The 27582-nt window shown below is 38.2% G+C and overlaps 1 protein-coding gene across 2 annotated transcripts in view; it reads right to left on the bottom strand.

The window, feature by feature from the left end:
- The window catches only part of si:dkey-71h2.2 (low density lipoprotein receptor adapter protein 1), a 58856-nt gene that overhangs the window by 24315 nt on the left and 6959 nt on the right, over positions 1-27582 (bottom strand). For both annotated transcript variants that reach the window (XM_047387524.1, XM_047387523.1), the window contains exon 2: positions 2953-3095. In XM_047387524.1, the coding sequence (XP_047243480.1) occupies positions 2953-3095 (143 nt within the window). The remainder of the gene's footprint in view (positions 1-2952; positions 3096-27582) is intronic.

Below are 27582 nucleotides of genomic sequence, written 5' to 3'. Positions count from 1 at the left end.
CTTTAAACAACAGCTTTGTTCTTGCCACTGTGGTTGTATTACACAACTAATAATTGTCTTGTTAGCAGATTCTTCGACCTGATCTACGGACCTCTGCAGTTCCCAAAGAATTAGCACAATCTTCTTGGATGTTTTTTGGACTGTTTAACGGAGCGTTTGGGGACCTGTTCAGTCACGGCTCCATTATTTACACCCGTGAACGGTTGATGGTGCTAAGCAACACATGGATACTCCCACTCGACCACACATCCCAGTGGAGATAAAGAGATGAAAGCCGGGGGTGTAGAAAAAACAAAGGTATAAACCCACAGCACTTTCAGTTGTCATGGGAAACTTAAAATCGCTTCCTAAAAAATGGATGAGCTTGCAGCACTTACCAGACCACAAAGGGAGTACCAACAAGCCAGCATCACATGTTTCATGGCTCAATAACAACACACTGGACTCTGTTTTCAGCACGTGAGAGCAGACAGGAGCCCTATTGACAGCGGTAAGAGGAGGGGTGGGGATCTGGCAATGTATGTAAACAAGTGCTGCAATGGACACGTGCATGCGAAGTAGCAGCATTACACTAAAGATATAGAGTAATAGCATCTGTCTAAACTATCTTCCTCCTGATCTCAGGAGACTTCAGTCATGTATCTTTATCCACCACTCTCCCAACTTTCACACTGTATGTGAAAGCTCCATGCAGGAGCTTCAGTGATGCAAGGGCTACTGATGAGCCAGAAAAAAGAAACTACCATACGTTTTTGTTGAAGTTGCCTGGTACATTTTCCTGATTTTCCCACATGTTTGACTGTTTAGCTTTCTGCATGTGCCCATGTCTTTAATTGTACAGCAGCCCAAATTAATTTAATTGCACCCGTTTCCTTTTTCAGTCACACTTAATTGTGAATAGTAGATTTAAGGTGTCACTCTCATCATACTTGACATTCTGAATAATGAGGCTTTATTTATACAAGAAAAATGACAGCTCTATTTTATTTATGTTTGTCATGTTGTTGGTGGCACTGTATAAATTATAATAAAAATAATAATAATAATACATGGTATTTATAATGCACTTTACATCAGTTAACCCATCTTAAAGTGGTACAATTACAATAGTTAATGCTTCAAAGTGAAACACTTTTTTACTTTTTATTTTTGCAGTACACAATAAATACAAAAGTGTAATTTAGAAAAAATTCCAAAACTATTGCTAGAAGCAGCCCTGGATTGAAGTTGCGCCATACTCTTTCTATATTCGATGGTGGATTTAACAACGCTTCATGATATCTTCAAAGCTTGAGATATTGTTCTATAACCTAACCCTGCTTTAGATATATCCCCTAATTTATCCCTGTGATGCCTGGTGTGTCCCTCTGTGTCTTCTGGTAGCACAACTTTTTTTCAGTTTGTGTATCGGACAAAAGAGGGCTGCATATAAATGCATGCCACACTTTTAAGGTTTTAATTTGTAAAAGAAAAACAAAAACCGTGTGTTCTTGTCTTTCACCACATATTTATTCACTTTGTGTTGGTCAAATAAAATCCCCCCAGAATACACTTAAGTTTGTTGTTGTATCACAATATCATGTAAAAAGTGGCATGAAAATGAGGAACTGTATAATCTGACCAAGCTTGTCAACAACAAAACAAACTTATCTAGAATCGAATATAAAAAAATGAATTCTCTAAATATTTATTTGACAGAAATAGTTGGCAGTATGAACCCTGCAGTATTTTAATTAAGTAAATATGACTTCCTGGAATCAAAAAGTTGCCCATCACTGTTCTAACACAGCAGTGTACTGTTCTGTTCTCTCTAAGAAAAAACATATCCTTAAAAACTAGTTCCTGAGCCTAAACATATGCTCATGGAAAAAAGAAAACCATCACGCAGCAAAGCCTAATTTCCTCTATAACTGGTTTGAAAACCCCAGTATGACTTGCTAATTTGTTTAGAATGGGAAGGAGGCTTATTACCAGTCACCAACTTACCAATTTCCATGTAGTTTATTTGATTAGTCAAAAGAAATAGAATATATCAACCGAAGTTATTCTTAAAGATTATTTTATATCTGTGTCAAATCAAAACCTACAAAGTCTTAAAGAAGGTAGGAAATATAAATGGAGTCCCAAGAGTTAGCTATAAACTGGGCCTGTATGTCTTGTAAACTGTCTTCAAATATCATTTGCTGTGAAATAGTGTAATATAAATACTCTGAATAAAACAGAATTGTTGAAATTTCTCAGTTTTTATATGAAGTCTACCACGAGTGTTTCAAGTTCAATCTCATTGCTGACTTCTGGCATGCAAAAGATGGTTGGAGAGTGCTGTGGGTATAGCCACCATGGCAGTGAGCTAATCTTTCATGCCTGTGTTAATATGTTCATGCACTGTGTCTTAGCATTTTACTTACCTACTACATCTGCTTCTTATCATCTATTACTGCCCCTTAGAAGATAGAGTTTAGCCTGTAGCATTAAATTATACCATGCTTCTCTATTTTCTTAACTCTTTATCAAACAACAGTGATAATAAATTTCCCTAGAGCATCTCAATGAAAAGCATACATTCTCAATTTAAGCAGTATACTTAATGTCCTTTAAGTCCAATAAAGTCTTTTGGTGCTGCCCTACCGTTCTTAGTGCTGTATTTGTGTGATTTAAAATATTCAAATTAAGTAACTTCAAAGACATTTTGGTTCTTGCAAATCCCTGCAATATCAAAGTGCTAAAGCCACCATCTGCTATGCCTGATTTGACTAGTGCCCCAGTTCTAAAGCTTAATTCAGAGTTCCAGGTCCAACACCTTAAACAGGAGTGACCTTCCTACTTTAATATACACTAAGGTTTAAGTCTTTACTCTCTCTAAATGCACCCAAAAGGGGTTATGTATATTAAAGGCAATATAACTGCAATCATTACAGTATTAAATCTTTAAAATTCAATTGTTAGACTCACCATTGCAACAATTCTTCGAATTGCAGCTGAGGCCATGTCCTCTCCTTTAGGTTGGCCCACCAGAGTCATACCAAGATACTTAACATTGAACACCATCCCTTCCAGCAGGGTCTCCTTTGTGTCCGTCCAGTTTTCTGGCAGCTCTGATTGGACAAAATGACAGGACACTCACAAATTAATCAGTCTTCTAACAGAGTGTCATAAGGGTATGGATTTTAATTAAATAATGAAAAATGTTTCAACAAGATGTTCGGACCAAACTACAGTCAAAAACATGTATTCATATCTTGCAAGTGTATGAATAGAAAGAATTACTGCACACTGTCTGTTTATAACACATATTATTTCATAGAAAAAAAGTGGTAATGTTCCAGGGGCAATGAAACAAAGCACACCATTTAGCAGAAATGGTTCTGTTTGTATTGCTGCATTTAAGCTTCACAATGCTATTAATCAGGTTGTTAATTGTTTTTAAAGCATTTATAAGCTGCTATAAGACATATATAAGAGGCATTTCATATGTAAAAGCAGTATTACAGTTTGGCAAGCTATTTCTCACTTTTATCTTATCAGTCACCCTTTAAATAATGCACTCCAACCTATAATTGTTTGGCTTATAAAGTGTTTAGAGCTGTATTATTAACTAGTTTGATAATTATTTATGTTTATTTATTACTCGGCTATAAGGGGAGTCTTTTTGTAAAGACAACAAACAGACTTGATTAACAGACCACATCAGGACATAAGCGGCAGAGCGACCCAAGTTATGACACATGTAACTGTTTAAGCCACAGCAGGACAATGCTTTTGTTTAAGAACAAGATTTGCCAAAAAAAATACAAAACTCTATAGCGAGCAGGTAAATTATTGATTTTCAGCAATTTGCTTAGTTTTTCATTCCATATCAATGAGTTCCCTTCCATAGTACCCAACTAATGCGTGGAGGGAAGGGGAAAAAGTGTTTGTCATCTCACTGTCCAATATTATTGAGGAGGATACTGGCACCAAAATCTCCATGTGCTTTGAGCCATCTGTCACTGGCAGAACCCATGCAGCTGTAAAGGCGACTAGAATCCTCACTGCACTCCTTCCAAATCATCTGAATTACTAACCATTCTGCAGTCACACTGTGGAGGCTGGTTCAGAAGCAGAGGGTACATTTGGTGGTAATAAATCCAAATGCTCAGGATATATAGTGGACAGTTTACAGCACAGCAGGTTATTTGGCAGTAGTGGGTAGCTACGACTTTAAATGTAGTACACATACTGTTTCAGCTCTCGGGATGGATTTCCTTCAGTGCCTAATCAACCCACAGGGGAGAAATTTTCTCTCTCATCTCAGTAGGTAAAGGTTTAAAATCAACAGCTACAAAAACAAAAATGTGGAAACAATTTCCAGTGACTATGACAGCTGAAGGAGGCAAAAAGAAACACCTGCGCATTAAACTCACAAGGCTGCTATTCCTTAGAGTGATTTATTTTGTATAACAGTAAATAAAATGTGTATATTTTCTAAGCCAATCTGTACAAGTTCTGGTTAGTAACCACACATTTATAGAGCTTGAGTGAATAGTCAGTTGCGTCTGAATTAAGCAGGAGGCTTAAAGCAGAGATAAGGTTCAGCCCAATGTTCTTCATTCAACAACACCGAACAAATAAAATAATGTGCATTCACATTAGCAGCTACCAAATTACATTAATATCAAAGAGAAACTATAAAACACTTAATCATTTCTATGTAATTATTTCATACAATGGGAAAATTCAAAGAAAATTAGTTGAAAATTAATTGTATAAATCTTTATATGAGTTATAGAAACATTAGTTATAGCAGGTTACTGGTATCAAGGTCTAACAGTGTTTTCTCCACTTGAATGGAACTCTGAGTAAATACAGTGTGGCCACTCCCCCACTTGTTGCTGCGCACTGCTAGTCAGATGGCTGAAAGAAGGCTGCCACATTTTTCCTCACAAGAAATTCATAATTTCGGCCCTTAAGAAATATTTCTGGTTGCATAAAACCACGGTCTGAAAACTAAAAGGAGCGCCACCCATCACTCCTGTTAAAGCAATATTGTTTTAAAACCACACCTGTAAAGCTATGAAAGGTACCTTTGGTTTTGCAGCCTGGCCACCCGAACTGTTAGCCCAACTAGTTGACCAACTAATTTCACATTGTTGTAATTGGAGCGCTTCTGATTAAAAAGCAAAACATCAAAACGGTGTATAATTTTCTGCCATTGAGATATTTTAACTCTACTGCCACACAGCAAGTTATTATTCTATAATTACATAAGCATTTTTGTTTTAAACCTCTGTACAAATACCGTAATACAATAAGATGTTGTCATCCCATGAGATTGTCATAGGCCTTCCAACTATATGAATGATGGGGCTTACAGAAAAAAAGTCAATTCTAACAATCTAACATTAATCTTTCATTAAAATGTTCAGGTTTGTAGGGTCTTTGGACATATCAAAACATCAGCCCTTGGTCAAAATAAAGCACTGCAGGCTTCATCAAAACATCACAACACTACAGGCATTCTGAAAGTGCTGCACTCCATGTTGCATCTTCTCTAGGAAACACCAATGAATTATTTAAGAGCTTTATGTTGATGCTGCAGGGTTTCCATCCAGTGCAAGAGGGACTGGGACTGATAAGAGTGACTGTAAAAAGAGTGGCTAATTGGATTTTAACATGCTGAATAAAATCCTCAAGGAAAGATATATTTGTGCTTTTTGAACTTTTAGAGGGACAGTATTTGTTGACATGACAAGAGGGCAAAACTGCTAAAGCTTTTGCACATCAAGATGATTCACCTTAAAGGAATCAATCCATGCTTTAGTGGATCACCCATGACATTTCTGAGTTAAATAAAGTGGAGCCTGGAAATAATTTAATACTCAGCATACGGCAGCAAAGGCACTAATTTTATTATGCATATGTACACAAAAAAACAACTCATTGTTTTTGACACACTGCATAAATCCGTGCACGATTTCATTTTACCACATGGAAACCTCAAATGCATTCACGTAGTTACAAACTCACTTGTGTGAGAGGAAGATGCCATGCTGAACGAACTAAAACGTGCAGTGTATTGTTGGGGAACTGTTGCAGCATAATAGGCACCATGTGCTCTTCACGCCTTCAGGTACGCACAGCTGTTTCATTGAACTCCACGCTCGTAATTTAATTTGCTCTGAGAAGTCAAAATTGTACCCGGGTGAATTCTCCTTTGGCTCGACACCTACGCTGCTGGTTAATTAATAACACAAACAGAAGCACAAAGACTAATACACACAGGAATAATATAACAAGACAAAGAGCATCTTTGCAGGCAAGCAAAGTCCTCAAGTTATATGCCTAAATTTGTGTGAGTGAGTGTGTGCTCTGGGATCAAAACAATACAAATAATAACACCATCCCTCTTCTATTCCCCTACAGGTCAATAAGTAGGACAGTATTAAATAGGAGAAATGAATGCAGCTTTACAGACTGAGTTAAGAAGAAGTCTGCTTGCTTTGAGGACCCCGGTGACACCCCCGTTTTCTACATCCTCCTTGATGTGATCTCCCTGCCTCACTGTTTTACTCATCTGCTGGAAGTTTGAATCTGGGACGCCACCTTGACAAGGAAAATAGGCCGCACATTCAAGGAAGGTGGTGGGGTGGGATAGCGTGGGTGACTGGGAGGGGCACACAGAAGGGTGGATGAAACTGGTTTCCTGAGTCTTCCTTGAGGGGATAACCAAGCAGAGTAAAGTCTTTTTAGACTCTTTTCGCTGTTTGCTTAAATCTGTCCCCTATATTACCATTTACCTTTTGGATCCTCAGTCCCTTTGGCTTTTACTGCAAACAGAGTATGAAAGAAAAACCCTGCTTTCATTTAGTTTCTAAGAGAATAAGTGATTAAAACCCCATCAGGTTGCTAGTTACTTTTCTGGCAAGACATACAACTCCAGAACCAGTCAAGAGGGACTGATTTTAAATGCACATATGCAAGTATCCTGTTTTGGCGTTAGTTAGGATACTACACCTTTCTAATAAAAAACTATAATCTTTGTCATTTATACACAGCCACTTAAGGCTCCAGCATCCTTATCATTTTTGTAGAAGTTCTGATTAACAAGGTCTCCCAGACCTTTACGAAAAGATAAGTGTTTGAAGTGTTTTAACTTGATTAAACGATTGTTTATCCAGATTTCCTTAAACATTTTTAAAACCTTGTAAAAGTACCTAAAATATAAGATGTTTACAGAATAGGACATTTACATTACAGTTTAGTCACCACCAGCTTTCTCAGGATGAGAGGATGTTATAAGTAAATGATTCGACAAAGTCAGCTGGGCCACATTAGGTATTCAAGTATCTAAATTTGACTGCAATGTAATATAATTAGTATTAAATTAGATTTTTAATTTACCTTGACTGTGTTAATATGACCAAACTGTATAGGTATAGGCTGATCTGATTATATATTTCTTGATATGAATAGCCTTGTTTTAGTTCTGCAAAGTGCCCAGAGTTTCAGTTTGTTGTGAAATAGTGCTATATTAATAAACTGAATTGAGTTTGCAAAAAAAAATACCAAGGATGGTGTAACCCGTGTAAACGAAGACAAATGAACCGATTATGTTGCCAGGCAACCCAGGGCTCCATTGCTGACAGCCCAGCAGTAACTGGGAGGTGGAACCTTCAAACTGCCTGACTGAAAAACTTGGCTCAGCTTTAAGAGAAGAGTATAAACCACAAAAAGTGTTCAGACAGCAGTCAGATTCCCAGGTCCAAAACATTTAGTGAAACAGTAGCAAACCTCCTTTGTAGTGATAACTGATCATTACATCTCTATTTTATTAGCCAACATAAAATGTTTACAACACACCAATGGTGCTAGATTTATATAGGTTATTGTGGTAGATATTTACAGTAATTTTGAAGACCAAGATTTTCATTCTGTTTTATTTTTATGCTAACAACACAGTTTAAAATCATATTAACTTTATTTGCTTCATTGATTAGTCACTGCTCAGTAGATTAGATTGTTGGTATAATAGAATTTGGTCAACAGGGCAAAGAAACATTTAGCATTTTCATGGCTGTGGTAGAGACCTATTTTCTAAAATCAAGACACTTTCAGACAATGTATTTTATAGTTTTACATACATTCATACACACACACATACATACATACATACATACATACATATATATATATATATATACATATATATATATATATATATATATATATATATATATATATATATATATATATATATATATATATATATATATATATAGAGGCCAGTACACCAGGAGACGTGGAGGTGGCCGTAGGAGGGCAACAACCCAGCAGCAGGACCGCTACCTCCGCCCTGCAAAATTACCTCCAGCAGGCCACAAATGTGCATGTGTCTGCACAAACGGTTAGAAACCGACTCCATGAGGATGGTATGAGGGCCCGACGTCCACAAATGGGGGTTGTGGTCACAGCCCAACACCGTGCAGGACGCTTGGCATTTGCCAGAGAACAACAGGATTGGCAAATTTGTCACTGGCGCCTTGTGCTCTTCACAGATGAAAGGAGGTTCACACTGAGCACATGTGACAGACGTGACAGAGTCTGGAGACACCGTGGAGAACGATCTGCTGCCTGCAACATCCTTCAGCATGACCGGTTTGGCAGTGGGTCAGTAATGGTGTGGAGTGGCATTTCTTTGGAAATCAATTTCACATGCTGTTGTGCAAATGAAATAGACAACAGGGGGAAATCTTTGGTGATTATTAAGACACACTCAATAAAGGAGTGGTTCTGCAGGTGGGGACTTTGACTTGTTTTAAGGACATTACATCAAAGTTGGATCAGCCTGTAGTGTGTTTTCCCACTTTAATTTTGTGTGTGACTCCAAATCCAGGCCTCCATTGGTTAATAAATTTGATTTCCATTGATAATTTTTGTGTGATTTTGTTGTCAGCACATTCAAATTTGTACAGAACAAAATATTTAATGAGAATATTTCATTCATGCAGATCTAGGATGTGTTATTTGAGTGTTCCCTTTATATTTTGAGCGGTGTATATATATATATAGTCAGTCAGTCATTTTCTACCACTTATTCCATAGTGGGTCGCGGGTGAGCTGGTGCCTATCTCCAGCAGTCTATGGGCAAGAGGCAGGGTACACCCTGGACAGGTCGCCAGTCCATCGCAGGGCAACACACAAACAACCATGCACAAAGTCATTCATACACCTAAGGGCAATTTAGAGAGACCAATTAACCTAACTGGCATGTCTTTGGACTGTGGGAGGAAGCCGGAGTACTGTTTTATAGGTATTATTGACGTGTTTTATGCACAAACCTCTTTATAGGAGATTGTCAGACAGCACAACACTTTAAAAGCCTCACTTTACTTTGGTTGTTTTCAGCAGGAAGCATGAGGTATAAAGGGTGGCTATGAAAATCTTTATTTAACCGTCTATCTTTGCTATTATTGTGAGATTATTGGAAATGCACCAATAATTAAAACCTAAACAAATATAATTTCATGACAGGAAAGAGCTACAGAATGATGTCTGTTATAACCCATTAAACTGAGTCTACATGGCAGCTGAAGGGACTCTTCATTACATTTTATAGATTTTAAGCAATATTCATGACACAGAAACATAGCAATGTTACATGAAAAAAATAATTGTGGTAATTTTGAATACACTTTCCAAACATGAACACATAAAAATTGTAAAATAAGTAGAGAATGTTGACAGGCAACAAACATGCAGCTGCGACTGTTTGCTCTACAAATATATATTCTGCCTATGAAACATTCATCAAAATAAAATGGACAGTATTTTTTCTGTTAGTTATCCAAAAAAAAAAAGAAAAATCATCCATTCAATAATGCAAATGTGAAAATAATGCAAATGTGAAACAATATCTATAATTATTAGGTAAAGTTAACAATTATCAAGTATCATCCTATTCCAAACAAAGTTTTTCAGCATCACATGAATGACTCCAAATGCTAGAATAAAAAATGGGCAAGAACAAAAAACCCCATTTAGGTGCTTGCACTAGAACGTCCAAGTTCCTGTTCAGTGCTCTGGGGAACAGGAAGTCCGACTAAGTCAGATGTCAGAGCAGAGTGATAACCAGACACTGCTACTTAAGCTTTTCTTCATGCAACAATGTTGTTTCTGAGCTCTTGCAAACCATGGAAATCAGAGATAGTAGTTTATTGTTATTTGGACATCACTAGGCCTGGTGGTTGGGCTACATCTAGGTCCTAAACCCACCAATGACACTTTGTAAGTGGAGCATCTATTTTCAAAAATCAAACTGCATGAAAGCAATATTTATAAAATGTTTGATGGCTTAAGAACTTATTTTTCCAAATACATTTTTTTAATTTGGCATCTGGTTTGGCTTAAGCCTATCGGTAAAATTTTTATGTTTCTTATAAAAGCACCCAGTATACCCTTAATACCTGCTATAGTTAATTGATTTCTCTGACATTCCTGCCTGTGTCGAGATTGTTACCTTCATTGCTTGTCCCCTAAGATGGGCTATGGTTCGGTTCTGTGATGTCATTGGAAACACCCTGTAAGTCAGAAAGTTATTCCTCCCACAGGTCATTATGTCTAAAGAACAAGCATAAAAAGACTGGGTCAGATATTTTTCATGAGCTCTAAAACAATTTACTTCCATTAGGCAATATTTACCTTCACAAGCATTAATGTGACCTTTTTTAGTTAATAGGCACTAAATTGTAAAAACACAAATATGCAATACAATTATAACTGTAAGGCTAAAAAAAGATTATTGTTTTCTCTTCTTGACACAATGTTTTATTCAACATTATTCATGAGGTTTCCAGACTTAGAGTAATTTTTATTTCAGCTACAGTGATCACAAGGTCTAAGGAGCAACATAATTCAATCAGAAAATCCCTGGAGCTCCTTTAATAAATGAGAGCACGTATGTCTCGTTCACCATAATTTCATTTTCAGCATAACTCTTATTGAAGGCTTTCACTTCAATCTCCATGTTCGCTGTTCATCATAATGCTCCTGGGAATTCTTTTGAATGGGCAAATTGGGCCAATGCAAATTAGGATCTTTTAAAGACTGGCATTAAATATAAAAGAAGCAGGGGAAAGCATGCAAGGTGATATGCTTGGGCTTTCAGCTTGAATGTTTTACTATATGAACTATTTAGCCTTAAAAAATTATCTGGCATCAACTCTCAGACCAGTATGTACAATATTTCTTTGAATTCAAAGTTGCATTTTCATAAACACATTTCTATAGGGCAGAAGAGACTGGTAATAAAGTATATCTCTTGGTTTAAAAAAGCAATCTATATCTTGAATGTTAATAACCTTCCTTTGCAGCTATTATGCAAAATATAAACCTCAACTCTCAAACTGTCCTCTGAATCCTCTGTGAATCATTAATTGGAAACTGATGTTTACACATCCAGCAGTAAATAGAGCCTTATCTTCTCCACTTTAGGTTGCAGAAGAGTACAGTTAGTGAAATTGGATTAGAACTGCAGGTTACTTTGCTGCCATGCGTTATTATCTGCCTCAAATTAAAGGCCAACACAGGCATGCAGGTTCTGGTCCTGGATGATTTCCTGCACTCTATTTATAGCTGGTGTCCCGGTGTGAAAATTGGGCTAATATTTACTCTGCAGACACTAACAGTGGCTAGTATTGTAAGGTTGAGGATGACTGGGACAGATAAGCAGACAATGATTTTATCTTGTTTGCTTTTAATTCAACCCATCGAGCTCTGATTCCCAGTTATAGGATTGTTCATGAGAATTACAGTATCACCACTCTCTGCTGTTAGCCCCAGGGTGTTGAAATCCTTCAGTTCAATTATCTGTTTTAAGCAGAGCAGCTTTTACAATAAACTGAATTTAAAAAGGAATTTTCAAGCACCAACCAGCTAATAAAAAGCTCTGAAAAACGTAATCATCGGCTGCCCAAAGACATTTTGCTGTGACACTAGGGATGATAAAAGTATAGTTACAATCGGTAGAGAGACAAATCAGTAAGGGTCCACATGTACTTGTCTGTAAATGCACAGCGTTCAGCTAAAGGGCCCGAACAAAGGAGAAAGTGGAGCAACGACTCCTCTATTGTAAGACTCCCCTTAGTGAGGGAGCAAATGTTTGTCTTTACTTCCCCATTTTTTAACCCAAATTAATTTTATCACGCTGCAGTCAGCTAAATTTACAAACTCAATCAATTCTCATCATATGCTCAACAATTTTAACAGTTACTTCTAACTATGAAGTTTAAGTCCCACTCTCCCTCAGCTCTGAGCTGGTTCGATCCAACTTGGCCTGTGTGCAACAATCTGATTCAGAAATAAAAGTTGTTTCATCTTAATAATAATAAGAAGAAGAATACATTTTATTTAAAATGCACTTTTCATTTCAAGGAATCCCAGAGTGCTACAATTAAAACATAAGAATAAAACAACGCTAAAGTATAATAGTACGGAGCTCGGGAACTGACATAGGGGAAGAAAAAATAGATACCGTGTGCACGAAAAACAAATTTGTGCCCACAATATTTAATATTAAAATATTAAATACTGAGCAATGACATTAGCAATATGCTAAGAAGTTAATAACAGCACAAGCTATATACACTGCTCAAAAAAATAAAGGGAACACTTAAACAACACAATATAACTCCAAGTAAATCAAACATCTGTGAAATCAAATTGTCCACTTAGGAAGCAACACTGATTGACAATCAGTTTCACATGATGTTGTGTAAATGGAATAGACAACAGGGGGAAATCTTTGGTGATTAGCAAGACACTCAATAAAGGTGTGGTTCTGCAGGTGGGGACCACAGACCACTTCTCAGTACCTTTGCTTTCTGGCTGATGTTTTGGTCACTTTTGAATGTTGGTGGTGCTTTCACACTCGTGGTAGCATGAGACGGACTCTACAACCCAGACAAGTGGCTCAGGTAGTGCAGCTCATCCAGGATGGCACATCAATGCGAGCTGTGGCAAGAAGGTCTGCTGTGTCTGTCAGCGTAGTGTCCACGGCCCACCATGTGCTCGTCAGAGGTAGCCTGACTGCCATTAGATACCAAGATGAGATCCTCAGACCCCTTGTGAGACCATATGCTGGTGCGATTGGCCCTGGGTTCCTTCTAATGCAAGACAATGCTAGACCTCATGTGGCTGGAGTGTGTCAGCAGTTCCTGCAAGATGAAGACATTGAAGCTATGGACTGGCCCGCCCGTTCCCCAGACCTGAATCCGATTGAGCACATCTGGGACATCATGTCTCGCTCCATCCACCAACGTCACGTTGCACCACAGACTGTCCAGGAGTTGGCGGATGCTTTAGTCCAGGTCTGGGAGGAGATCCCTCAGGAGACCATCCACCGTCTCATCAGGAGCATGCCCAGGCGTTGTAGGGAGGTCATACAGGAACGTGGAGGTCACACACAATACTGAGCCTCATTTTGACTTGTTTTAAGGACATTACATCAAAGTTGGATCAGCCTGTAGTTTGTTTTTCCACTTTAATTTTGTGTGTGACTCCAAATCCAGGCCTCCATTGGTTAATAAATGTGATTTCCATTGATGATTTTTGTGTGATTTTGTTGTCAGCACATTCAACTTTGTACAGAACAAAGTATTCAATGAGAATATTTCATTCATTCAGATCTAGGATGTGTTATTTGAGTGTTCCCTTTATTTTTTTGAGCAGTGTATATAATATGTGCACAAAATACTAATTTGTTCCCACGACATAGGTATAATGTGCACACGCAATACAAAAATTCCCTGTACTTGCGTGCCATGAGGGGTGAGACTTCTATAATAATAAAGGAATTGGATTGGGGTTTTTTTAAAGATTTTTTTGCGGCACTAGTGGCCTTTATTTTTCCAGTATTTTTTGACAGTAGATGGACAGGAAATGGGAGTGGAGAGAGAGGGCAAGACATGCGGCAAATGTCGCCATGGCCGGAACTCAAACCCGGGACAGCCGCGTCGAGGACTAAGGTCTCCAGCGTGGGAATAAATTTGTATTTCGTGGGAATTAATTTGTATTTCCTGAGCACACTATATATTTTTTTTCCCCCATGTCAGTTCCCGGGCGCCGTATAATAAAGATATTTAGCAATTAAAAGCTTTCCTAAACAGGAATGTCTCCAGGTCCCCTCTCCGGGTAGAGGCGACCCAGAGGAGCCGGCTTCTAGACAACCTAAGGCTGCGGGTGGCAGTTTGGAGTAGAATGAGTTCTTGTAGATAAGATGGACCGTAGCCGCTGATGCATTTGGGTGAGCAGAAGAATTTATATTGGATCCGGGACTGGAAGCCAGTGAAGGGAGTATAGAATGGGTGTGATATGCTCATACTTGCGAACTTGCATGAGGACTCTTCAACTGTTTTGGATATAATGTATTTTCTTTATGTTTTTGGAGGATGATACAAAAGCATAGATAAGTTTTTCTGCATCAGAGTGGGAAAGAAGTGAGAAGATCTTAGAGATGTTGTGAAGGTGGTGGAACGAGGTCTTCACTAGATTCTTTATCTGGTCATCAAAGGTGAGTTGTTGATCAAACCTGACACCAAGGTTAGTTACTGAGGGGGAGAGAGCAATGACCTGGACATCAAAGAAGAGCTGGGATATTAAAGAGTTGGTGATCTGGTTATTTGTGCCATCACGTAGTGCCTCAAACACAAAACACTGGTCAGGTATAATAAGAAGGGTTTGATTTCTAAAAGGCCAAACATGGGTTTTCCATGGATTATTAGGAATAATATAATCTTCTACATGGCATTTTAATAGAAAAACCGATTTAATCAAAAATGATACTCCTTTTTGTTGCTTGTTAAGTGAAAACAATTTTATATCAAAATTTCCCAGACTAAACAAAAATAAGTAACTCTTGGAATTGTCTAGTACTTTTCAAGTGTTTATTTTGCAGAATCTTACTTTTTTGCTGTTCTGTTCTTTATGGCATAAAATTAATAATAATTGATTAATTAGTTGAGTTATCTATATGAGTAGTCAGGCAACACATTCCTCTACGGTCCATATAACAACTATATATTAATTAGACTGCCTTCATTAATCCCTGGGTGACTGTTTTAACTGCAGACATCAGATATGCTAAGCTGATAAAAATGTCAAGAGTGAAAAGTTCAATTTCAAAATGCTGCTCTATATCCGCATCCCTGAAAGTAACCCACAAACTAAAACGTTATCATTAATAAAAAGGTAATGTGCTTTGCTGCCTAGCTACAAGGGCTAATTTTGTCAGTTAAATGAGTGACCCCATTAAGATGGTGGCTATTTATCTGCTACATGCACTAATAAATCAAAAATATCATGGTAAAGAGGAGCGAGCAAGAAGAGTGTCATACAGGACGTTTTCAGCCTTCAGACAACAGAGGTCAATAAATACAGCAGAGATTTGCCCAGTAACTGTCCTTTAAAGTTATTTTACATCACTTTTATAGATTTATGCCACCAATGTTGATGGGAAACCTTTGACTTGAATGCACATATCAACATGGGATTATTTACAAGAAAAAAAAAGTAAGTTGTTTCTGTGTGAAAAGCACTGACATTAAATTAAACACCAAAGGTATAAGGAGATGAAGAATGACATCTGTTATTTGCAGCCTGATAGTTCACTAAGGAAAGAGTAAACATTTCCAGACTTAATGTAAAAAATTAAAAAGAGAAATCTGTTCATGCAATAATGATTGATAATAAAGATTTTGTTTACCCAATTCAAATAAAAGGTTGTAAATCGTTTTTTGGAAAACCTCAGTTTGGAAATCAAAAACGCTTTCATCAGTTACTACAGAAAAAGTCACACTTGAAAGCAGCAAATTGCCTTTGAGACCAAATATCTCTGCAACACTTTAATATGGGAGGGTATCCTAGAGAGGCCCTCTCTAATGTGATAAAGCACTTCAGACCCTTCCAGCTGTGTGATGGATGGCCGTAGTACACAGGCAGATAACTCACTTTCTCAGGTGTCCTGTCTCTGGAGCACAATGGTAACAGGACAATCAATGTAAGTGCTTCAGCTATAGATTAGGAAATTATAGAACTGACCTCAAAAAAGCAGGAAATTTAACTGGTCCAACGTAGTTCAACAAAACAAAACAAAATACAATCTAAGAAACAACTGATATTAACACAAAAATAAGAAACAGCTGATCTCACCCAAGCGTCCTGGATTAAATATACTATATTTTGCTAAACGATTAATATGTTGACTAATTTTTTTGATTAACCGATTAATAATCAGATAGGAAAAGGTGCTTAATAGGAGATTCTTTTACAGACTTAGAACCAGGTGAAGCTAAAACTATGCTAATTGAGTTCTGGATAGAGCATATTTACGAAGGTTTTCCATCTTAAATGCAAAATGTACAGGTCCTTCTCAAAATATTAGCATATTGTGATAAAGTTAATTATTTTCCATAATGTCATGATGAAAATTGAACATTCATATATTTTAGATTCATTGCACACTAACTGAAATATTTCAGGTCTTTTATTGTCTTAATACGGATGATTGTGGCATACAGCTCATGAAAACCCAAAATTCTTAACTCACAGAATTAGCATATTTCATCCAACCAATAAAAGAAAAGTGTTTTTAATACAAACAACATCAACCTTCAAATAATCATGTACAGTTATGCACTCAATACTTGGTCGGGAATCCTTTTGCAGAAATGACTGCTTCAATGCGGCGTGGCATGGAGGCAATCAGCCTGTGGCACTGCTGAGGTCTTATGGAGGCCCAGGATGCTTCAATAGCGGCCTTTAGCTCATCCAGAGTGTTGGGTCTTGAGTCTCTCAACGTTCTCTTCACAATATCCCACAGATTCTCTATGGGGTTCAGGTCAGGAGAGTTGGCAGGCCAATTGAGCACAGTGATACCATGGTGAGTAAACCATTTACCAGTGGTTTTGGCACTGTGAGCAGATGCCAGGTCGTGCTGAAAAATGAAATCTTCATCTCCATAAAGCTTTTCAGCAGATGGAAGCATGAAGTGCTCCAAAATCTCCTGATAGCCGCTGTTTCTGGTTCAAAAGTGGCTTGACCTGGGGAATGCGGCACCTGTAGCCCATTTCCTGCACACGTCTGTGCACGGTGGCTCTGGATGTTTCTACTCCAGACTCAGTCCACTGCTTCCGCAGGTCCCCCAAAGTCTGGAATCGGCCCTTCTCCACAATCTTCCTCAGGGTCCGGTCACCTCTTCTCGTTGTGCAGCGTTTTCTGCCACACTTTTTCCTTCCCACAGACTTCCCACTGAGGTGCCTTGATACAGCACTCTGGGAACAGCCTATTCGTTCAGAAATTTCTTTCTGTGTCTTACCCTCTTGCTTGAGGGTGTCAATAGTGGCCTTCTGGACAGCAGTCAGGTCGGCAGTCTTACCCATGATTGGGGTTTTGAGTGATGAACCAGGCTGGGAGTTTTAAAGGCCTCAGGAATCTTTTGCAGGTGTGTAGAGTTAACTCGTTGATTCAGATGATTAGGTTCATAGCTCGTTTAGAGACCCTTTTAATGATATGCTAATTTTGTGAGATAGGAATTTTGGGTTTTCATGAGCTGTATGCCAAAATCATCTGTATTAAGACAATAAAAGACCTGAAATATTTCAGTTAGTGTGCAATGAATCTAAAATATATGAATGTTGAATTTTCATCATGACATTATGGAAAATAATGAACTTTATCACAATATGCTAAAATTTTGAGAAGGACCTGTATATTTTTTTGTATAGTTTTGCCTTAACTACTGCTCTGAGTGGGTTGTTCTTTTAGCAAACGACATGTTTTAGAGGCTGTATACTCTAGTTAACGATTATTTAATTACTAAATGAGTTGATAATTTCAGTAATCGATTTATCGAGATTAATCCGATTACTGTTTCAGCCATAATTTATAAACATTTCTTCAATGTGGGATTTGTGTTTTCTTCAAATCATCAGCTATATAATACATTAGCCAGTCTACTGTTGTTAAAATAAGCTGCTAAACTGCAGTTTCACTCTTGTTTTTGAACTGAACTGGTTAAAAAGTTCCTTCTACTGTTGGATTATGTGGAAGGTCAGCTAAAGAGGGAGGTGGTTTGGTTCTGCTGTTGAAAGGAGCGTCAATGTCACTGTTCACTGCTCAACTTTCTAATATCTACACTTAGTGCCGTAGATTTGAATCAGCAACTGGAACTGTGACAAACAAGGCTGGATGAGGACCCATGTTTATCTTGCCACCATGCACAGTGAAGAAGGTGGTAAAAAAGTCTTTAAGCTTAACCGCCAGAGACCTGCAGCAAGTTTTCACTGTGAGATTAAGCCACTCCCATTACGATTAATTTATTCAAAAAGGATTGACACATCTTTCACCAGGTGTGCAAGTAATTGTAGAGGGTGCTTTAAATAAAATATTCAGAAGAAGAGAGTGAATAATTCCTCCTGAAAATCATGCTTTTATTCAACTATTTCCCATTTACCTCTAAGGCTGTTAATATACTAAAGTGACCTGCAGCAGATTGGTTTCAATACTCTGTAAAGACCAGGCAACTCATGGGGGTGAAAATAAAACATTCCTAATCTTCTTCTGCTGATGTGAAAGACAATGTGAAAAATTAAGAATGCGGATGAAAAACAAATTGATCAATATTTTGGATGTTAATCGTGTTCAGCTTGTTTCATATTAACGAAATCTTTTAAAAGTTAATTATTTTAATTCCATTTGCTTCAGACTCTGCAGCTTTCTTCGATCTGCATCAGCATGCACAAAACATTTCTAGACAGCACTGAGCTACACAGGTTCCCCACCATCAGCTTGATGGGATACTGCTATTTTTAGGAGTAGGTGTGTTTAGCTCTTAATGCTGAGCTCAAAAAACAGACATCATGTGTTATGAAAAGTGTGGGGAGTTGAATTTTTTAAAAGCACAAAAATTGAAAAGGGATTTGTTTCTGTAGGACAGGAGGTCTGAGCTGATATGCAAACACACTCCTGCACATACAAACAAAATATATTTCTATTATTTCTCTTCCACACACAAAAAACTCAGTGCAGCAGAGACATCCTCATTAAGGCTCTCACACCAGAGTGTCACCCTAACCTGATCCCCAGCTGGTTGCCCTAGACATAAAACAGCCCTAAAATGTTTGGGTTTCAGTGTATATACACACAGGAAGCTGGGCTGTTTACTGAATATCTGTTGCTGCAGTTGCCTGAACTAGCACCTTTCCCATGATACGATCTCTCAGTTTCTCTCCATTACATAATTCACTTCACCTCGGGCCAGGGAAACAGTTGGTGCTAAAAACAGTCCAGAGAGAGACTGCGGGAAACAGCGCAATGATGACGTTTGTAGAACTATAACAGAAAGTTTAATTATGCATGTGGAGGGATGTGACAGGGAAAGCTTTGCCTTATCCTTGAGAGTTTTAAAGAGATTTCGCAGCACATTTTTAGCAGGAGTCACAAGAAAGTGCTATATACCTTACATAACATAACTCTCAACAACCGGAGAACAAAAATCAATATGAAATATGATGTGGAGCGCTGTTTAATAATATGAAGCCATGCTTTTAAAAATCAATACTTCTACACTGAAACACTAAGGAAAATGTGCCTAGGAGCTCTGATACACATATAGGAAAATGGATGGAAGAAAAAAAAAAATCATCAAAATAAAGGAAAATGCTGTTCGAAACTGAAATAATTTTTTCATGAAAGGTGAAATTTAAGCTTAAGGTGAGAGGTGAATGCCACAGAAATATAAAGGTTATACAGTTTTTAGGAGGAGGGTGAGGTACAAACAACACTTTACTGATAACTGATAACAGCAAGCAGCGCAAACACTTAAATTCCTCAGACATCATGTAATCCTTCTTGGGTCTTGACGTTAACACCCTTCTTTTTGATACAGCAAGAAAATGCCTAAGCAACAAAATTTCACATTATCCCTAAACCAAGTGGTAGAATTAAGGTGATTCTTGGAAACAAAACACATTTTAAGGCAATAGATAAAAGAGTGACTACAGGTCCTTCTCAAAATATTAGCATATTGTGATAAAGTTCATTATTTTCCATAATGTCATGATGAAAATTTAACATTCATATATTTTAGATTCATTGCACACTAACTGAAATATTTCAGGTCTTTTATTGTCTTAATACAGATGATTTTGGCATACAGCTCATAAAAACCCAAAATTCCTATCTCACAAAATTAGCATATCATTAAAAGGGTCTCTAAACGAGCTATGAACCTAATCATCTGAATCAACGAGTTAACTCTAAACACCTGCAAAAGATTCCTGAGGCCTTTAAAACTCCCAGCCTGGTTCATCACTCAAAACCCCAATCATGGGTAAGACTGCCGACCTGACTGCTGTCCAGAAGGCCACTATTGACACCCTCAAGCAAGAGGGTAAGACACAGAAAGACATTTCTGAACGAATAGGCTGTTCCCAGAGTGCTGTATCAAGGCACCTCAGTGGGAAGTCTGTGGGAAGGAAAAGGTGTGGCAGAAAACGCTGCACAACGAGAAGAGGTGACCGGACCCTGAGGAAGATTGTGGAGAAGGGCCAATTCCAGACCTTGGGGGACCTGCGGAAGCAGTGGACTGAGTCTGGAGAAGAAACATCCAGAGCCACCGTGCACAGGCGTGTGCAGGAAATGGGCTACAGGTGCCGCATTACCCAGACCTGGGCTACAGAGAAGCAGCACTGGACTGTTGCTCAGTGGTCCAAAGTACTTTTTTCGGATGAAAGCAAATTCTGCATGTCATTCGGAAATCAAGGTGCCAGAGTCTGGAGGAAGACTGGGGAGAAGGAAATGCCAAAATGCCAGAAGTCCAGTGTCAAGTACCCACAGTCAGTGATGGTCTGGGGTGCCGTGTCAGCTGCTGGTGTTGGTCCACTGTGTTTTATCAAGGGCAGGGTCAATGCAGCTAGCTATCAGGAGATTTTGGAGCACTTCATGCTTCCATCTGCTGAAAAGCTTTATGGAGATGAAGATTTCATTTTTCAGCACGACCTGGCACCTGCTCACAGTGCCAAAACCACTGGTAAATGGTTTACTGACCATGGTATCACTGTGCTCAATTGGCCCGCCAACTCTCCTGACCTGAACCCCATAGAGAATCTGTGGGATATTGTGAAGAGAACGTTGAGAGACTCAAGACCCAACACTCTGGATGAGCTAAAGGCCGCTATCGAAGCATCCTGGGCCTCCATAAGACCTCAGCAGTGCCACAGGCTGATTGCCTCCATGCCACGCCGCATTGAAGCAGTCATTTCTGCAAAAGGATTCCCGACCAAGTATTGAGTGCATAACTGTACATGATTATTTGAAGGTTGACGTTTTTTGTATTAAAAACACTTTTCTTTTATTGGTCGGATAAAATATGCTAATTTTGTGAGATAGGAATTTTGGGTTTTCATGAGCTGTATGCCAAAATCATCCGTATTAAGACAATGAAAGACCTGAAATATTTCAGTTAGTGTGCAATGAATCTAAAATATATGAATGTTAAATTTTCATCATTACATTATGGAAAATAATTAACTTTATCACAATATGCTAATTTTTTGAGAAGGACCTGTACTGCTAAATTTGACTGAAGCGAGCTTTGATTGAAATCAGAGGGAAAAGGAAACTAGACACTTCAAATAACCCCAGGAACACAGGAATAAAAAAGCTCAGTGGCTTACTTTCAATGCACCTTCTTCTGAAACACTCTGACACCTGATGCAAAGAGCATTGTTAAAACTGGAGCGTTTACTAGCATTTTCTGAGGATTCAAAAGAAAAAAGAAAGAGGTAGCAGAAATGCTCAAACTCTGGTTATTGATCAGTTGCTGAACACAAGAAAACAGGCACACAGAGAAAATAGGCTCAACTGCTTTATCACTCATCTTCTAAATGAGGCACGCAGAAGTGGTCCCAGCAGACAGAATGTCGGGTCTCCTGCACAGCAGCCACTTTGTTTTTCTCAACCTGAAACAAATTGTTTGAAAGAGGCAGCAGCTTCATTTACCAGCAGATATTTGCAATTGCATATTCATTTTTGATATACAGTTTACTGTTTTTTTTTTAATCCTAATCTTGTGGCGATATACAGGGGTTGAACAATGAAACTGAAACACCAAGTTTTAGACCACAATAATTTATTAGTATGGTGTAGGGCCTCCTTTTGCGGACAATACAGCGTCAATTCGTCCTGGGAATGACATATACAAGTCCTGCACAGTGGTCAGAGGGATTTTAAGCCATTCTTCTTGCAGGATAGTGGCCAGGTCACTACGTGATACTGGTGGAGGAAAACATTTCTTGACTCGCTCCTCCAAAACACCCCAAAGTGGCTCAATAATATTTAGATCTGAGATGTTTGACTTCACTTTTATGTTCATCAAACCAATCTTTCACCAGTCTTGCTGTGTGTATTGGTGCATTGTCATCCTGATACACAGCATCGCCTTCAGGATACAATGTTTGAACCATTGGATGCACATGGTCCTCAAGAATGGTTCGGTAGTCCTTGGCAGTGACGTGCCCATCTAGCACAAGTATTGGGCCAAGGGAATGCCATGATATGGCAGCCCAAACCATCACTGATCCACCCCCACGCTTCACTCTGGGCATGCAACAGTCTGGGTGGTACGCTTCTTTGGGGCTTCTCCACACCGTAACTCTCCCGGATGTGTGGAAAACAGTAAAGGTGGACTCATCAGAGAACAATACATGTTTCACATTGTCCACAGCCCAAGATTTGCGCTCCTTGCACCATTAAAACGGATGTTTGGCATTGGCATGAGTGACCAAAGGTTTGGCAATAGCAGCCCGGCCGTGTATATTGACCCTGTGGAGCTCCCGACGGACAGTTCTGGTGGAAACAGGAGAGTTGAGGTGCACATTTAATTTTGCCATGATTTGGGCAGCCGTGGTTTTATGTTTTTTGGATACAATCCGGGTTAGCACCCGAACATCCCTTTTAGACAGCTTCCTCTTGCGTCCACAGTTAATCCTGTTGGATGTGGTTCGTCCTTCTTGGTGGTATGCTGACATTACCCTGGATACTGTGGCTCTTGATACATCACAAAGACTTGCTGTCTTGGTCACAGATGCGCCAGGAAGACGTGCACCAACAATTTGTCCTCTTTTGAACCCTGGTATGTCACCCATAATGTTGTGTGCATTTCAATATTTTGAGCAAAACTGTGCTCTTACCCTGCTAATTGAACCTTCACACTCTGCTCTTACTGGTGCAATGTGCAATCAATGAAGACTGGCTACCAGGCTGGTCCAATTTAGCCATGAAACCTCCCACATTAAAATGACAGGTGTTTCAGTTTCATTGTCCAACTCCTGTAAGTAAGGAAAAATGTCTTTGTGAGAAAAGTTCTAAAAAATAAATTCAGCCTCTCCATAACATTATAGAACTAAGAAATTTTGAATAATCTGCTTCAGCTGGTAATGCACAGTATAAATGAAACCAATGCAAATGTGCAAACTGCCAGACCAATGAACTGATATAAATTTTCACCAGAAAATGCAGCCTGGAAATGCACATTTTTATTTGGCATCAAAAGAGGAAAGCAAACATTTAAAAAGCAATACAACACAAGCATTAGTTGTAACCACAGTTTTTAAATATATAGAGAAATTAATATTGTGAGTTTTCCTTAAAGCAAATAAGCAACAAACACATACATTAATACGACAGCAAAAATGGCTGTGGAGGTAGCAGCGAGTTTAAATTAATAGACTTTTGTTTTCAGCAAATTTGCCTCCAGCACTGTAAGGCAACCAGACCTACCATTCTCGCTTTAAATAACACTTTAGTGTTTACTCCAGCACCTCTACAGTTCTACAAAACTACATGCCAGAAGGTCTATTTAACGAAACAAACTTGTTCCATAGTTAATGCCATGAAACTTGATTAAAATGTTCACTTTTACACATGGACAGTCCAAATACCTACTGAAAAACCATTTTATGGTCAGACTAAACAAAGATTGAGCTATTTGGCTACAATGACAAGACGTATGTATAGAGGAGCTAACAGAAATCATCAAAGAAAAACTGTATCAACTAACAAGCATGGGGTGGCAGCATGAGGTTGTGGGGCTGTTTCTATAATAGTGTTATTGGTGCTGTGCAGAAATTGGTGTGAATTATGATAACTACCTGTAATATTTTCACCTCTACCTCAAATCAACAAGTAAATGGTTGATACGGTTAAATGTTCCAACAGGACAATGACAGCAAACACCAATAAAAACAGCCCACTTCAGTCTAGTTCAATATCTAATTAAATATTCGCACACTATGCTTTAATTTATGTCCACTCTAGAAAACCGACCAAGACAGATCCTTATCGATGTCTACAAAAAGCCTGTGGTTGAGGTATGGGGATTTTACCAAATATTAGTGAGGATACTGTTTGCCAAAGCAAGCAGGACTGACTTGATTTTGCCTAAATGGGTAATTAATTTCAGACTAGATTGTTTTTTATTTGTGCCTTAAAAACACAGTTTAAGACTGTCATTGTAAAACATATTAATTGCCTATGACAGAAGGTACATTCAATAGATGTTTTTTTTAACAGCAAAGAAGGCTTCCTACAATTGATTTGCAAGGATCCTCTTGGTTTACACTATGCAGTTTTTTAGCAGTGAGCTGTCACCTCTCTGCACGGATACATTTGAGCCAAAAAGAGGGGTATTTGGTCTCCAAAACACATCTAGTGAAGGAAAAATGGCAAAATTTGAATCATGGTAAGCCTCTGCCCTCCGGCCTCTCAGGGGCTTCTATGATCCGTAATGTCTGAGCCTCAAATTGTAAGGCAGTTCATGTACGGGATGTTTAGATGCTTTAGTCAAAGTAAAAGAAGAGGGCACATGGATGAACAAACAGTGCCACCACTAAAGTGTCACTACAAGCATGGCTTAAAAAGGACATTAGTCACAGACATGACTGATTGGTTGTTGAAGCTTCAACAAAAGCTAAAAAAAGGCTTTAAAAATTGTCAAGTTTCATATCAACCAAGTGGAATAATAAGTATGGTAAAATGACACAAAAAGAAAAGCTATGCAGAGCTGTCAGCAAAGTGCTTTTGCTTTTGACAATAATCTAACTAATAAGATTGTTAGGGGGGATTTAGCTCATGGGCAACAGTTCTCCGACGAAGTGGAAAGAGTCAAAAAGTCACACAAAGTCCTGCAGAGTGTCAGAAAACTGCATTGTTGTACTTAAAGCAGGAAAAATGTTGAATGATTGTTTATTAGCTTTACATTAAAAAAAAAAAATACATCACATGAATTGGTGGGTCAGTGTAACATCCTATTAAAGATATACCAGAACAATTTATTTGGTAACAAACCCAAAGAGCTTTCAAACTTATGATTAAAAAAACTTGCAAAGTCTTTTATTATTTTAATTTATCAGGTCAGTGCAAGCCATTAATACCAGACAGTGTTACTATCTTCTGATGGCTGCAATGAAGAATTCATTAGATTGGGTTCCTTCTTTAAAGCTTCCTACTTGAAAACTCATTATCAACCCTAAACAATGCAGGCAAGGGAATCTGCAGAACTAAATCACGATGGACTACAAATGTTTCATTTTTGACAAGTTTGTGCCCATTTTGCTTAGCTAGACTCTGCAAATTTACGTTGGTTAAAGCTGCATCAATCCTCATCAGCAGTTCGCTCTAGGTCTGCCAAGAGTGGAATAATCTTTAGGATTTTGGCTGGGATTTGCGCAATGGCATCCAAGATAAAACATTCCAATGTTTCTTCAATTCCCAAAAATAAGATCTGGACATTCCTATCAAATGTCTGCAGCATGATAGACAAGATTTTGTTGTATTCTTTAACTTCGGCAAAACATTTTGTATTCTAACCAAACAGTCACAGCTCCACAGCGGAAAAGAATGCGTGCTTTGTTGTATGCTCGTCTAAGCTTAAAATAATGTATATGAGCTGCCAAGTACAATTTGTTAAAAACAGAAGCAGCTGAAATTTAAAATATAAAAGGTCTCAATAGGTCAGGGTTGAGATGTTTATTCATTCCACTCATTTCAACATACTCAATCAACACTAAGCAGGCATTACCCAAAATTCCTTCCATCCTAAATGATATAAAATTTCCAGATGTTTGAACTAATGATGCCTTGTACGTTCTTTCAGTATTGGTCTTTTAATTTGCAATGTACATTTACCTTCACCTTTTTTGCCTGCTATCCTTGCTCTATAATTACTTCCTTTGCCACATAGTTAAAGGAACCATGAAGACTGCAGAGCACACATCATGTCACAATGACATGATCCTCCCTGACTTGGTGGTTCTTCAGACTTAATGAGCTATTGAGAGATAATTGCCCCTTCAGGGCAGCCGTAACTGACACCAGTGACTCTAGCATGTCATTCGTTCAAACCACTGACTGTTTCAGAAGGACTCTATTTAATGTCAGAGATCACAAGCGGTCAAATACATTCACTGGTCGGTCCAGTTACTTCAACTCATTCGTTTTTCTAAGCTACAAAAAAAATACATACTCTGACTTTTGATCAAAAACGTGTGTGCTATACGTTGATGTGAAAGAAGGAAACATAATATACCATAAGAACTACAGGATTATTTATACACAAAACAACACTAAACCTGAAGGACAAAATCTTATTGGATTAAACCCAAAAGTGAGAACATTTGGGATTGATGTTGACAGTGCAGCAGGGAAATGCTTTAGTTGCCAAGGGCAAGAGCATCTGATGTCTGAGACTCAGCAAAGGCCCACAATGCTGTAGCATGACATGACCCAAGGGAAGGCTTGGACTCCAAGTACAAGCTTTGACCTCAGCAGACAACAGACAGCAGCAAGGGGTAATGACACAGTCCTGCAGCATGTGTCACAGTTTTTCTGAAGAAACGAAGGCCAGCATATTAAATATGTCTGACATTGTTGTTAAGGAAGAAGACAAAATAAATTCTACAGCTTGGTAGTTTTCACTTCTAAAAGCATTTCTGTACACATTAACCATAGACTGGTTATTGGTAGAATTGTTTATGCTTTCTGCATGTAACCCCCAAGTCATCATCTAATTGAATGCTTCGATTTCTTTTTTCTTTCATCCTTTAGTTTAAAGTGGGGAGAGTTTTCTGTCACTTTATTAAATTTCTTTTTAGTGCCTCTTTATAACAGCAGATACAGCAAAATAATCCCCCAAATAAACTGAATATTGTCAATAAAAGCCTAATGTTAGATGTCAGCAGCTTGATATTAATATTATAAAGTGCCGTTCAGAGGTTTTGTGCTTTAAATATTTGCATTTGAACCATTACATAAAAAACGTAAATGGTTTTAAAAAACAAAGAACTAGGTGCACACAGTCTTAGATCTACTGGTCCTTCTCAAAAAATTAGCATATTGTGATAAAGTTCATTATTTTCCATAATGTCATGATGAAAATTTAACATTCATATATTTTAGATTCATTGCACACTAACTGAAATATTTCAGGTCTTTTATTGTCTTAATACAGATGATTTTGGCATACAGCTCATGAAAACCCAAAATTCCTATCTC

The sequence above is a fragment of the Girardinichthys multiradiatus genome, chromosome 15, assembly GCF_021462225.1.
Source record: "Girardinichthys multiradiatus isolate DD_20200921_A chromosome 15, DD_fGirMul_XY1, whole genome shotgun sequence".
Classification (NCBI taxonomy): Eukaryota; Metazoa; Chordata; class Actinopteri; order Cyprinodontiformes; family Goodeidae; genus Girardinichthys; species Girardinichthys multiradiatus.
This window is presented reverse-complemented; position numbering and strand designations above follow the sequence as displayed.